At 33.8% G+C, this 14,291-nt stretch overlaps 1 protein-coding gene and 1 long non-coding RNA gene across 9 annotated transcripts in view; one reads left to right on the top strand and one right to left on the bottom strand.

Moving 5' to 3' along the window:
* REV3L (REV3 like, DNA directed polymerase zeta catalytic subunit) overlaps window positions 1-14,291 on the bottom strand; it is a 177,219-nt gene that overhangs the window by 53,246 nt on the left and 109,682 nt on the right. For all 8 annotated transcript variants that reach the window (XM_061428654.1, XM_061428656.1, XM_061428655.1 and 5 more), the window contains 5 exons: window positions 12,548-13,458; window positions 10,691-10,770; window positions 9,252-9,377; window positions 5,216-5,408; window positions 3,251-3,362 (listed from right to left, as the gene is read on the bottom strand). In XM_061428654.1, coding sequence (XP_061284638.1) covers window positions 3,251-3,362; window positions 5,216-5,408; window positions 9,252-9,377; window positions 10,691-10,770; window positions 12,548-13,458 — 1,422 coding nt within the window. The remainder of the gene's footprint in view (window positions 1-3,250; window positions 3,363-5,215; window positions 5,409-9,251; window positions 9,378-10,690; window positions 10,771-12,547; window positions 13,459-14,291) is intronic.
* Window positions 1-14,291, top strand: part of LOC133254394 (uncharacterized) — a 76,160-nt gene that overhangs the window by 38,692 nt on the left and 23,177 nt on the right. The window lies entirely within an intron of this gene.

The raw sequence follows: 14,291 nt of genomic DNA, 5'->3' as shown, positions 1-14,291 counted from the left end.
TTATTACAGAGCTCTTCTGTTATAACTGTTACACAGTTCTTCCAATTTCTTCATCTGAATTTCTTTGACTCATGTAACATCTTATTATTGTAAGAATTATCTTTCCAATCAGCAACTTGCTCTGTTGTGGTAAATGGTTAATAGATTGATTAAATACACTTATTTTTTAATAGCTATGAAAATTTTTTCTCAGTTAACAAGTGTCTCTTGTAAACTACTACTGCTCAGAGATGACTGCTGAAAAACCCTTAATGCTTCTCTTAATAGATTTATTAAAGATGTGGTTCTTTTAGAAAACCTGTGTCATTTCAACATTTTCAGATCTATCATGTATATATGTTTTGACCCAGAGGTTGTTCGGTCTTACAAGACTCTCAAAGCTGATAAGCTATCTGTTTCAAGTTCAAAGTTCCAAGGATTCCATATTTCTTCTGTGAAAACATTTGGTGACAGTAACAAAATCTTGGTAACTTGTTCTTTAATTTTTGTAAATTTTATTGACTCTACCAGGTTTCTGAAAGTTACAGAAAGAACAAGGTTGAGTAAATGCAATTAGTAGTAAAGAACAAAATTGTGGAGAGGGAGCACCAGAAACATGAAAACGATTTTATTTGCTTAGGCAGAAAAAAGTTGCTTCACAATTTATATTGCAGATAACACTAAGACCTGTACAGATGAGAGGTGAAAGAGCTCTAACTTGGGGAGTGGCAGCAAGCATCGGGAGAGGAGAAGGAATCATCTTGAAAACGAATTCTGAGGTTAAATGGATAGGAGGGACTAATGCATGGACTAGGGAAAAGAAAAAGGTAGGGCTCAAAACTTAAACTGTTTAAGTTAGGGAGGCTAGGGAAATGTATAAGTAATAGTTCAAGGAAATAGAGAAAGGTAAAAAATGTCTTTGACAAGAATATAGTGGATCTGGTTTTACTTGTTTAATAGCACTTTACATGACTTTACATGTTTGCCACCTGAGGAAGTAAATGAAAAAATAAAGACGATAAACCTCTTTGAGACTATGCATCTGTATTTAATTCAGTTTTATATTCAGCACCTAGCACTGTATTTTACAGAGTTGATACTTAAGTACTGACCAGGCTAAGAGTTTTATGTGCTTTATCACACTTAATTCTAATACCTATTACCCATTTTACAGATGAGGAAATTAAAGTTTAGAGAGATAAGCAACTTGTTCAAGACAAAGACAAAAAGACAGAGATGGCTGACTCCCAAGCCTATGCTCTTAGCAAAGCCTGTGTTAAGTAGGTACTCAACAAATGAGGTTTAAGAAGGAAATAACCTTTAAGGGAGTTGTTTGGAGTAATACATAAACAACATTACAGAATTGAAATGCTAATATTTAATTCTTCTTCTCTTCCTAGTAGCCATGTGATGTAGAGTAAGAACCAGAAGTTAATTTTGTTTTCTTTACTGCACTTTTCTTAACAACTGGTATAATTCATGTTATGGACATTTAAGAAAGTTACTACACTTGCAAATAACTGACAAGATTCTCAACGTTGGCAGGTACTCCTATTGCTAGAAATATACCTAACAAGGAGAACACAAGTCTACAAAGCCCAGGGACACTACTAGATACGCATTGGCCCACAAAATGGTATTTGACTAAAACTCTTACATGTTCCTTTTCCTAAGCTGCTTGCAGTATGAGCTCTGAAAGTACCTGACATGTTGACAAGCTGTGTGAGAAGATAAAAGATAGGACTGACAATGGTAAAACTCAAGTGGATGGGAATCCATCCAGTCGCCAGTGCTATAAATAGTAAAAATACATTCCTCTTTTTTCCTCCCTAGAGTGGTGGGGAGTAGCATATCATTTTTTCTTTTTTTGATGCTCTGACATCTAATTTTGTTTCTTTGAAAATGTTTTCTGGTGTTCTAATTTTCTTTCTTAAAAGATTCTTTTTAATTGAAGGGTAATTGGTTTACAATATTGTGTTAGTTTCTGCCATACATCAACATGAATCAGCCATACGTATACATACGGAGAAGGCAATGGCACCCCACTCCAGTACTCTTGCCTGGAAAATCCCATGGACGGAGGAGCCTGGTAGGCTGCAGTCCATGGGGTCGCTACAAGTCGGACATGACTGAGCGACTTCACTTTCATGCATTGGAGAAGGAAATGGCAACCCACTCCAGTGTTCTTGCCTGGAGAGTCCCAAGGACGGGGGAGCCTGGTGGGCTGCCGTCTCTGGGGTTGCACAGAGTCAGACATGACTGAAGTGACTTAGTAGTAGTAGTATACATATGTCCCATATCTCTTGAACCTCCCTCCCACCTCATCATACCCTTCTAGGTTCTAATTTTCAAAATAGATTGTGTTAACCCATTTGGGATTCAATCAGATGTTGAGTCAGTAAAATATCATCACTGATCTTTAATACAGTATATCATCTCACTTTTACAGGAAAAAGTTTTCCAAAGCAAAACAGAAAGGGTTGGGTTTAACAACATGCTCAAGGACAGCTTTTATCCATACATCAGAATCCAAAGAGTTATTTTCCAGCCTGATTTTAGGCATTTAAAAACCTAAACCTAGTAACAGGCAAAAGTTTTAAGTTTCTAGAAAAGTGAAACACATTGCTACTAAGAGTTATACTCTTGAGAACATGCAAAAGAGATTCACTTAATTGTTTTATTTTTAAATTAAAACAGCTTTGGTAAAACATCGTTTTCATACATTTTGACAAGATTCTACTATCAAGCATCAAAGCCAACATCAAATGGTCAAAAGAGATTTTTAAGAAATTATGTACACAAAAGGGTATGTACCAGATAGTCCTAGATTTATGAACAGATTATAATCCAAAATTTTGGAAATACGGATTTGTTTAGAACTCAGAAAACATTTTCTTAAAAAAGAAAAAAAAAGTAAAAAGGTATTGAAATGGTGGTTCCTAGAGTAGAACCCTATTTAATCAATGATACAATTTAACTTTATAGTTATTATTTCATCACCACAGAAAAATGCTAAAATCTAACTGGAAAAAGCTAGAAGCTAAGCTAGTATTTGTCTTTCACTGGCCCCTCAGTCTTGAGAATAGAATATTCTTTATCCCTAATCTGATGGAAATGATGATGGTGATTGGAGATGAGAGCAAAATCCTTTCTAGAATAACTTTTCTTTCAAGGGCCACAGGAAGTGACTCACTTTCTCTTTTTTACCTTCACCTACATTACTCAGCAATAGCACAAAAGGACTGGAAAAATCATAAAATAAAAACAATACCTCTTTATTATATTTGCAATTTCTTGAAAAAGTGTCTTCTCATCAGCAGCATAGGTAACTTGTAGTCCTGTGATTCCAGATCTAATAAGTAATGGGGTCTGATATCTGATATCTAAGAAATAAACAAAATGTTTATTATATATAATTGTGTTAAGTAATATTATCTTACTTTTGAGTAAAATTATACAACTAGAATATTTTAAAATAAGACAGCTTCCCCAAAGTAAACACATAATTGTTTCCTGAAAATTTTCTTAAAGGTTTTCTTTCTAGCACAATATGCAACTGAAAATTCAAATTTTATGTTTTCAGCTATTTTACTAAAAGTCTATATTCACAAAATTCCCTAGATAACATGTCACCCAAAAAGAAATTTTATTACTTTATTTCTTTTTATAGGAAGAGCTTTGCTTAGTAGAAAATATTTTAATTAGTGGTATGCTGGAAAACGTTGACAAGCACCTCTCCATGGAGGGGGCGTTAGGGGGAGCCCTGATTTGTACTGCTTGCCTATTTCTAAGACATGAGAAATTCTGACCATGGCTAAATTCAAATTACCAATGTGACATCAACTACTTCAAAAAATTCATGAAAATTTAGCAACTGGCTCATGAGCTGGTACAAGCCAGCTCAAGCACATCATTGATTAAACTGCAAATTCCTGAACAGTTTTGTTCTGTTAAACCTTCCTCCTCAATTGACTGAATTCAGATATTACTATTTAAAACTGCCAAAGAACACTTGGTATTTTATAAAATGCCTTATGTGGTATCCTATATGAAAAACCTCTGAACTTAATGTATTTATGGAGAAATATCAACAAAATTGGAATATACTTTAAGTAGTTTGCAAGCCATTAACTTACAGTAGTAAGTTAAAAAAATTTTTTTAAATTTTTGGCCACACTGCATGGCATGTGGGATCTTAGTTCCTTGACCGGGGATTGAACCTGTACTCCCTGCACTGGAAGGGTGGAGTCTTAATCACTGGACCACCAGGAAAGTCCATAACTTAACTTCTTAAAGCAAAGAAAAACTCTGTATTAGCAACAAAATACCAGCATGTATATATAAGGAGGACTGTCTACCCAACGTATAGATATAATATCATTTGAATTCAACAGTAACAATTAGTATTTTATATAATATTTAGATCAAATTAGATATGCTAATTGGAAATTTTATTAAGCTGTTTATATTGTACTGCTTCTAACTTCTAACAGTAATTCAAGAATAATGAATCTAACGCCAAATTATATACAACACCTTCTATTCCCACCTCAGCAAACATTTAGAGAGAAGTTCTTTTTTTAAGGCTAGCAAAACTTTATTACCAAAGTTTTATGAGCACAATATAAGAAATGAAAAGTAAATGCCAGAATTCTTCATGAACATAGGTGCACGCATCCTAATATAACAGTGGCAAACTGAATACAGCAATAGCTAAAACAATATACATCAAAGCCAAGGTGAATGTATCCTAGTATTTAAAGTTCTGTTTAACACCAGGGAATTAGTTATTTTAATCTGACACAATAACAGACTATAAGATGTGCATGGTAGGAAACTCACAGATGCATAATCAACAAAATAGTACTATTTGAGGAAGTTCCTAACCATGAGGTAGAGAGGAGTTCTTTATGCTTGTTTGGTTTAGACCCTGAGCAAAGAAACTGCCCCAACACAAGGTTCTTCCTCGGGTGAAAGTGAAAGTGTTAGTCCTCAGTCGTATCCAACTTTTTGGGACCCCCTGGACTGTAGTCTGCCAGGCTCCCTGGTCCACGGAATTCTCCAGGCAAGAATACCAGAGTGCCTAGGCATTTCCTTCTCCAGGGGATCTTCCCAATCCAGGGATCAAACCCAGACCTCCTGCACTGCAGGCAGATGCTTTACCGTCTGAGACACCAGGGAAGCCTACATACTTCCTAGGGTATGTAGGTATAAAATTAATAAAAATGATCAATACCTTGACTAGACACTGTCTTGTCTTTATCAATCACTATTACACCTGTGAGTTCTGTTTTGTCTGTATCCGGTAGTGGAGTGTCAGATGAGATGCAGTAGAACAGAGCACAGATTGGGTCAAATTCAGGATCTGGTTCTAAGTCTCGTCTAGTTCGAGCATGTAATTCCACACTGATTAGGGTAAGATTTTGTATCTATAAAAGGAAATAAATACCATGGTTTTAAGCATTTTTTTGAGACAAACTGAAAGTAGTATGTTTCACTAAGGCTCTGAGGAAATACATGTGTAAAATTACAGAAAAATGCTATATAGGACACATTCACAAATTAAAACTAGGTTTTTAGTTGTAAGATCAGATTAAATCAATTCATGTTTTTCTTTTAAAAACTCTCTCTAGAGTACATGCAGTGCCTCTCAATTTCTATTTGAGAAAGAATGACTAGGCCAAAAGGTACATTCAAAGCAAAGTCTATTACTTTTTACTTTCCATTCAGTTAACTATTGTTCTACCTGTACTTTAAACTCAAACGAGTTCTACTTTTTAGTTTGAAACTCCTACTTGTTAATTCTCTGAGAGTTACTTAGACTTTCATATATAATAGACAATTTTTAAAATAGTTTTTCCTGAAAACAAAAATCATAAGAATTCTAAGATGTCAAATACAACAGCCAGTTTTTTGACCATGTACATTTTCTCTTTGACATGTAATCCAAAAAATGTAATATTTTTGCTTTTTACAGTTAACTTCCTATGCCAATAAAAACACTTAACAGTAATCCTTACTTACTTCTCTAAGACAGAGTTAAGAATAAACTCTGGATAAGGAAAAAAGATATAGATTGGATTCATGATTACAGCTGGAATTATAGCCATTACTGTACCAGTGATATACAGATATCTGGCAGTGGAAAATAGGAGAGTACTGTTACAATACTGCAATTATTCAGGTCACCTTAATTTAATAAAGGATCTATATTTTGTATTTATCGTGCATGCCATCTGTTGAAATGTAAATGCAGAAATTCTCCTTAGCGATGGGAGTAGAATTTAGTAGGTATCTCTGGAGGACAACTAAATAATATCAATCAAAATTTTATAAGGACAGAACAAATTAGTGGTTACCACTGGGAAGAGAAGGCGGGAAGGTCACGATGGGATAGAGGATTAAGAGATACAAAATATTTTGTATAAAATAAATAAGCAACAAGGATATATTATACAGCACAAGGAAATACAGCGATTATTTTATAATAATTTTAAATGGAGTACCATCTATAAAAGTATTGAATCACTATATACCTGAAACATATAATATTGTAAATCAACTATTTCAATTAAAAACAAGATATGTCCTTCAATCTAGCATTCCTACTCCTGAGAATGTATCCAGTAGATATACTATGTGGCCAAAATATATGCACAAAATGCACAAAGATGTTTTCTAAGATGATACTATTTTCAGTTTTTATAAATTATAAAGGACTAAAAACCTAAATCTCTATCAGTTTGGAACTGGTTACTGCCAATAAATTAGGTGGCATACATAAATGCTACACAGAATGAATACTCTGTAACCTTTAACATTTTGAAAAGAATGAACCAGATCTATATGTCCTAATATGGAAAGATCACCATAATACAGTGATAAATGGAATAAATGAGTGTAATATGCTTCCACATATATAAAAAATGTTAAGCACATGCACAGAAAATGTCTGCAAAGAGACAAAAAACACAAAACTGTTTATTGTTTTGGGGGAAGGGAATTCATATGGGAGAGAAGCTTACTTTCAATGTAAATATTTTTGTCTTGAAGTTTTTTACCATGTACATGTAATAGTGCATGCATTCATCAGTAAATTTGTTATTAAGTACTTTTTAAAATATAAAGAACATTAATTATGCATGTATAAGGCATATGGAATAAAACAAATCTCCAAAAATTGTGAAATGGAAACCGTCTCCCTAAACCTAAACAAAACAAAAAATCAGTTTAATTAGAAAAGAAGGAACATGTGGAAAAACTATGGAGAAGACTGAAGACAATTTCGGGCCAAAAGAGTTCTGGAGGTTGATTTAGTTATACACTAGGCCAAATTTCACACTCCAATTTTGCCTTTTCACTCCTCAATATAAAATGCATTATAGTTCTTAGGGGTACTTTTTTTAAGCCAACATATGGAATGAAGAGATGGAGAGAGATTTACCGAGTGTAATCAGTAAAGAAGGGGGTAAGAAAAGGGAATACAAACCTCTTTTTCTGCACTGAGTACTTTATATGTAGAAGAGAGAAAGAGAGATTAGCCCAGGGTAATGGAAAAGAGGAAAAATGCTTGGAGCACAATTTCCTAGTAAAGGGAATAGAGTACAGTAGTTTTATTTTGGTGCATTCCCTATCTGACCACCAGGTGGCTATTTGGACTGTGTCTTGAGACACAAAAAGCATGTGAGGAAGCTACGAGCAACTTGCCAGACCTTCAGAGAGATTTTAACTTCAAGAAGGCCCAAGATTCTAAAATAGGGTTACATAGAATAAAACAACAGTATAAGAAGGAAAATACGTTTTTCAGATAATAACAGAAAAAAATCAAACGCAACATGTCTTTTTGTTAAGGTCTATCACATTTGCTTTAATAAATATTTTTTACAAAGTATTTTCTTTAACTTTTGAATTTTGGGTGTGTACTTGATAAGATAAACATTCCTGAGCTTGTTACTTAATTTATCTGAGCTTCAGGGGATAGTATAGAATCAGATATAAAACAGGAACTAAATGAATGCTGCTGAATGAAGAAATGTGCAAATAAACTATTAGGTAGACTATGTTCTGATCTAATTCTAAAAAAGTAAAAATCTTAGATCAAAGTTAGGGTAAAAATGAGGACAATATTTAAATTTTTCTTAGTCAACTCATCTAATCCTCAGAAGATAGAACCTATTGGAGACCAAAAACCCAACCAAAAAAATCATATTCTTAGCTATAAGGGCAAAGACATAAAACAACTGTATAAACCAGTACTGACCCAAAGAAATATGAAAATCACATTCATAATTTAAAATTTTCCAGTACTCACATTAAAAAATAGCTTAAATTAATTTAAAATATTTTCACATAATCAATATATCAAAACTACCCATTCAACATGTAATCAATATAAAAAATTACTAATAAGGTATTTCATATTCTTTTTTCCTATTAAGTCTTTGAAATCAGTATGCATTTTACATTTATGGCACATCTCAGTGAGGCTGCAAACGTTGTAATGGAAATAAATTACTTAAAATTAAATGAAATTAAAATTTCATTCCTAGATATGTAAGCCGAACTTAAAATTCTCAATAAACATGATGTTAGTAGCTACCATTCTGACGGCACACAAGTAAACAATGAAAATATATTCTAATTTCACCTCTGGGCCAATCAGACATGTTCTGAGTTGTGTCTTCTTTACAGAAATATTTACAGTAAACACAGATAAATTAACAGTGAATACAGATAAATTTACAGTGAACCATTCATACATATTCTCCAGTAAGAATGTACATTTTTTTCAAGATAGCTTCCTAGTCTTTGCATATGGTTTGTGCTGTGAAGATAACTAGGTTATAAAGATTACATGAACAAATGAACTGTACAAACAATAATTCACTAAGTCAACCAAACAGACAATACAAGTAGGTAGGGATGTGGTAGGGATGTGATATAACATGGTAATATAACAATCCCAGAGTAATATACAGAGTTTCAAATAGCTGAGAAATGTTTTCTAAATTTTAGCTTCTTTTTAAAAATTTCAGGTATAAGGTTTGAGAAAATTGTGAAACCACAAAGCAGTCTCAATAACTGATGACTACTTTAAAAGTTTCTCTGTTTCATACAAATACATAAAATAGTAAGGATAATAAGAACAAGATAAAGATGAACAGGTATAGAATTCAGTGTAGTCCTCTCTCTGTAAAAAATTTCTGTACTTGTACCACAGAATAAAACGTAAGAGTTGAAGTGTGTATGTGTCCTTACTGTTGCAGTTTTACCTCGTGTAAAGCTTTCGCCTCCTGTAAGTTTTGTATGCTGACTTTGAAACCATAAGTATTGTTTAAGGATGGTCCATCAATCTGAGAAGTTTCTTTCTTTGGGGTATTTACTGCTGCAAATTGATTCTATTAAAAAAAAAACACACAGAGCCAGAAAAAAATAATGAGCAATCATTTCCTTTCTTTTGATTACTTATTTCTGCTTAGATAACTTTATGCATTTAGTAATACATGATAAACTAGTACCATCTCCTTAAGCAAAAGAAGAAACTTAAGTATTTTATTTGCATTTTTTCAGGCTAGTAACTCAAGATACCAGAACTGGGTATGTGTAGAAATATCTGATATAATCTGTAAGTCAACCATATATTGATTCTTGAGTTTACAAACCCCAAATACAGAAAATAATAGCTTTGTAGAGAGTTGACATTTGTACCACATGGACATTTATCTTGACCTTTCTTGGAAATATGACAAGCAAGCAAGCAAGCAATATATTTGCAAGTAGTCTGGCTAAAAATGTATAAAAGATTTAAAACTGTGGGTTTGTATTTTACCCTAATACAACATGTATTTGAAAGATAAACTAAAGTATTATTTTCAAGGGGTTAGAAAGAATGGAATCTATTTTTTTTAAATAAAAAAATATATATTCTGATTTCCAAATCCATTAATCATTTTCCTGAAAGTGTTGATTTATGTTCATAGAGCACTCATACTTGTTTTTAATATATATGACTTTTAATTCAATACTGATTTAAAAATGATAGTTTTAAAAAGCATCTGTAATCTCAAAATAGAAATACTAAAATATATTTTATGTAGTTAATGATATTTACGAGAAGTGGCCAATACAGAAGTGATCTCTATCATATATTTCTAAGGATACATGTCTAATGCATACTTTTTTTCACATAACCATGTATTTCCAGTTAAGTATTACAACAATTTTTATTATTTGAATAAAGACATTTATGATTTTTCAGAGTTTTGGTAATTAATGTTGCTTTCCTTTGATATTTAGCAAAATGAACTGAAAAATCAATAATGCTATATTTGAGAAAAAATAAACCAAGAAAAAGGATATACTTTTGGTGGGATCAAAAATCACTTACTTGAGCTCTGCTGTCATTGGATTGTTCTGATTTTGCCAGTAATCAGTTAATGTATTTGTATCCTCATAATCCACATTTTGGCTATCATATTCACTTTCTCTGTAATATTTGTATTTACATATAAGAATCTTTTAGATCCCAACAACAAAAAAAAATTTTTTTAATTAGGCAATTTCTTGTTGTCTCAAAGACATGTAAATAAATGATGCAAAAATATAATAAAATTATTAAAAAATTGAGACACAAAGTTATCAATTATCTAACTGAAATCCAAGAATAAGAATGGATCTTCCACTGATCTTTAAATATGTTTAGCATAGTTACCTTTGCTTGTGTTAAGAGTACTCTTCTAAGAGCGTCAGTATTACTTCCTTTCTTATGACTCAATTTCTGGGTTTTTGGTTCTGTAGAAAGAAATTTTATATTTAACATACAAATCAAAATTGCCTGCTTCAGTGTGTTTTTTTTTTTTTAATTTTTGTTGTTCCAACTCTTAGGTACCATTCATGAGTATTGTCCTATAAATTCTTCACAAAGATTTCACAATTTAAAAATGAAACTGATTCCAACCTGTCATTCCCACACTAAAATAACTTTTAATATTTGTACTATTAAATAAAAACAGTTGTTGGATTTTATTCCTCAGTTATTACCCTAGGGAACCATTTAATCCATTTATTCACTGACTTATCAAGTTTATGAAGATGAAGAAAAAAATAATCTTGTACCCTTATGAGGTCTAGAGAGAGAATCAGACATTGATCAAATACATATAGAAAAGTAAAATTATAACTGGGATAAGTACAACAAAGCAGAAGATAATTGAGAAATTTTACCTAGTCAGGGAATTTGGAGAGCTTTTTTGAGCTAAAATACAAAGAAAGAATAGAAATTAACTAGGAAAAGAGTGGGAATTTTCCCTGATTACCAAACAAAAAAACTGGAAATTGTTAAGGGTGAATAAGAAGGCTAGGGTAGAAGCCCAGGTGAGAGATGAGGGCTTGGTAGTACCTTGGTAGACAGAGGCAGAGAGTTTTGGGTAATTTAGGAAACAAAGAAGTGTGAAAACCACAGGATGGGCAGTGAGGGAATCAGGTGATATTATAAATAAGACCACTGTTTCTGACCCGTGTAACTCAGTGACAGAACTCGTGGTACTGTCCATTCAAATAAGGAACAGTTTTCAATGTGTGGGCATGTATGCGTGTGTATAAAGCGTGCTAGGTGATTGGTAGTGAATGGATACAATGAGATCATAAACTAAGTTTAAAAAATACTGACCTTGTGGTGCTTTTGAGCATTCAAGTAGAAATGCCAAAGGTAGCTGGATATAGCATTCTGAAGCTTTAAAGAGAATTCTGAACTAGAATTTTAAATTTGTGAATTATCAATTCTGTGGGCAGGAACTAGGTCATTGAGAGAACACAGAGTAAAGAAAGCTTAAGGCTAAGCCCTAATAAACTACAATATTTAGATAATAACTGAGAATGTGAGGTAAACTTCAAAGGAAAGCAAGTGGGAAGAAACAGAGAAGTAGGGGTAGAGCCAAAGGGAGAAGCAGCTCTAAGAAGGAAGGTGTGGTCATAAGAACAAGGGCTGCTTGGAGGGCATGTGATAGAAAGACTGAAAAACATCCACTGGATTTAGCTACATGAAGATCGCAGAGAATCTTCACAAGATCCATACTGGTGAATTGATGGGGGCAGAATCCAGTTTAGAGTGGGCTGACAAATGAGTATGATGTAAAGCAATAGAGCTATCAACTCAGAGAGATCTTTTAAGAAACTTGGCTTTAAGTGAGAGGAAAAAGAGTACAGGCTAAAAGACAGAAGGTCGACAGGTGTTTGGTTTTCTATTTTACAGGGTGGGAAATATCTGGATATACATCAAAGCCAGTAGGAAAAATTAAGTTGAGAAGAAGATAAGGTTTCTGAGAGGGCTCCTACATTTTACCCAGAAGGCAAGAAGAAAGGATGGAAACAGATGTGAGTATATTTCACAGCAGAAAGATAAAAAAGTTATCATGTGATGATATCTAAGACAGGATAAAATAACAATAACCTCTCATTAGCTGAGCTAAAATTACATTTAAAAAGCTCTGATTTTCATTACATAGTCAATGCTGCTTTCATTTCTGGTATCTGAAGAGCTCCATGGTGACTTTGTTATTTGTAAACTTACCTGTTGACAAAGGGCTAAGGCCAGTTGCCTCAGGAAGCCTTTCTAGTTTTCTCTGTATGATTGGTGTACTATGAAGGCAAAGTGATTCACATATCTCAGTTCTTGTCCTAACATTAACTGGGGATATCACTAGAGGCTCCTGGGACTCAGTGCAGGGGCTCTTCTGTACACCATCTTTTACAGGCTTTAGTAAGTTCTCAATAGTCAGAGAATGCAGGTCCCCTACAGGTGATGAGGGTCTCTCATCTCCATTTAATGTTTTGGAGTCTGGGGATGCTGCCTGTTGCCAAGGGGGAATTGCTGGAGAATCAGGAGAGCTATAACTAATGTAATAGTCATCGTCATCATCCTGATCTTTCTCAGCATCACCTGCAGAAGCAACTAGTGGCAGCGTCTGACTTTCACTTGCAGTCTGATGGCATTCTGTGGTTGGCGCTTGTAAAGCAATCTGAGAATTGTCAACATCTTCCTTGGTATGTGCTGTAGTGGGGAGTGTATGTGGAGTTGTATCCATTTTTGGAGGCGCTACAGGTCTGTCATCTGGATTAACTGAAGAGCTGAAGTCTTCAGCAGATTTTACAACTCCAGTTGGCTCCGTTTTAGACAGTTTCTTGGAACGTTCATATTCTTCTTTGGCTTGAAGCCATGCCTGAACCAGTTGTCGACTTGGGGCACATTTGCAAGGCATGATCACAATTTTTTTATCTTCAGCCATTTTACGGTTATTACTTGATCCTTTATTGACAACTGCTTGGCCATTGCGAGGGGGTGACCCAGGTCTTGGATTTTGAGTCATTGCTGAGAAGGCTGTTTTCCATAGACGAAGTCCTTCCAAAGAAAAGTCTCCCTCAAACTCAGCCAGATCATTTGGAAGTCGAGTTTCTACCATGAGAAGCCGTCCGCCGATCTCCCTATAAACAACATATTTTAGAACTGTTTTGTCTCAAAGAAAAATTACCAAAATATTTAGCTCCTTAACTTAGAGATTTTTAAAAGTTCTTTTTGGAGTTTTAAAAATGCTTATTTCTTTCTTCCATTTCCACATCCTATGCCCCAACCTCCACAAACATATATTTTATGCAGGTACATTCTATCTTTAGTCTCAATATGCTTTTTCTAACAGGTATATGACTACTAAATTAACTTCCTTTGGAAGGTATCATCAATACCAGGGAAAGAAAGTGTCCAATGAAGCCTTCTTTTTAGGAGATGGTACAGACACATCCGATTCCTTTCCTCTATTCATCTTAAATAACTTTCCACTGTCACCATATAAGAATTAAAATGCTGGAAGAATTTATCATCAGAGACTATACCCCAGATTTTATCTATAACCTCTTTATACATTCTCTACTCTCTATGCAGCAGTCTAGCAAAGCCTGTCAGTTCAAACAAGTCTTTATACCCTGCCAAATTCCCTCAAACATTACAAAAGTCACACACAATTGATGTAAACTACCATAATTCTTTCTCCCCTTTACATGAAAAAGGTTAATACTAACGTAAGAACTTAGCAGTTGGCAAGGTGCACATAGGTTAAGTGCTACTAATGTATGTGAAGAATCACTACTTAAAAGGAAACCTGGCCTCGTTTCTAATAGTTACTGTAAGTATTAAGCTAAATTTCGTTCTCTAACCTATCCATAGGTCATGTATTTATGCCTTCTGCAGCAACATAATATTACTTTTTCTTCTTCATGGTATCTCTTTCATGAGTATGAAGATCATTCTTAGTTTCTTCAAT

The sequence above is a fragment of the Bos javanicus genome, chromosome 9 (genome assembly GCF_032452875.1).
Source record: "Bos javanicus breed banteng chromosome 9, ARS-OSU_banteng_1.0, whole genome shotgun sequence".
Classification (NCBI taxonomy): domain Eukaryota; kingdom Metazoa; phylum Chordata; class Mammalia; order Artiodactyla; family Bovidae; genus Bos; species Bos javanicus.
This window is presented reverse-complemented; position numbering and strand designations above follow the sequence as displayed.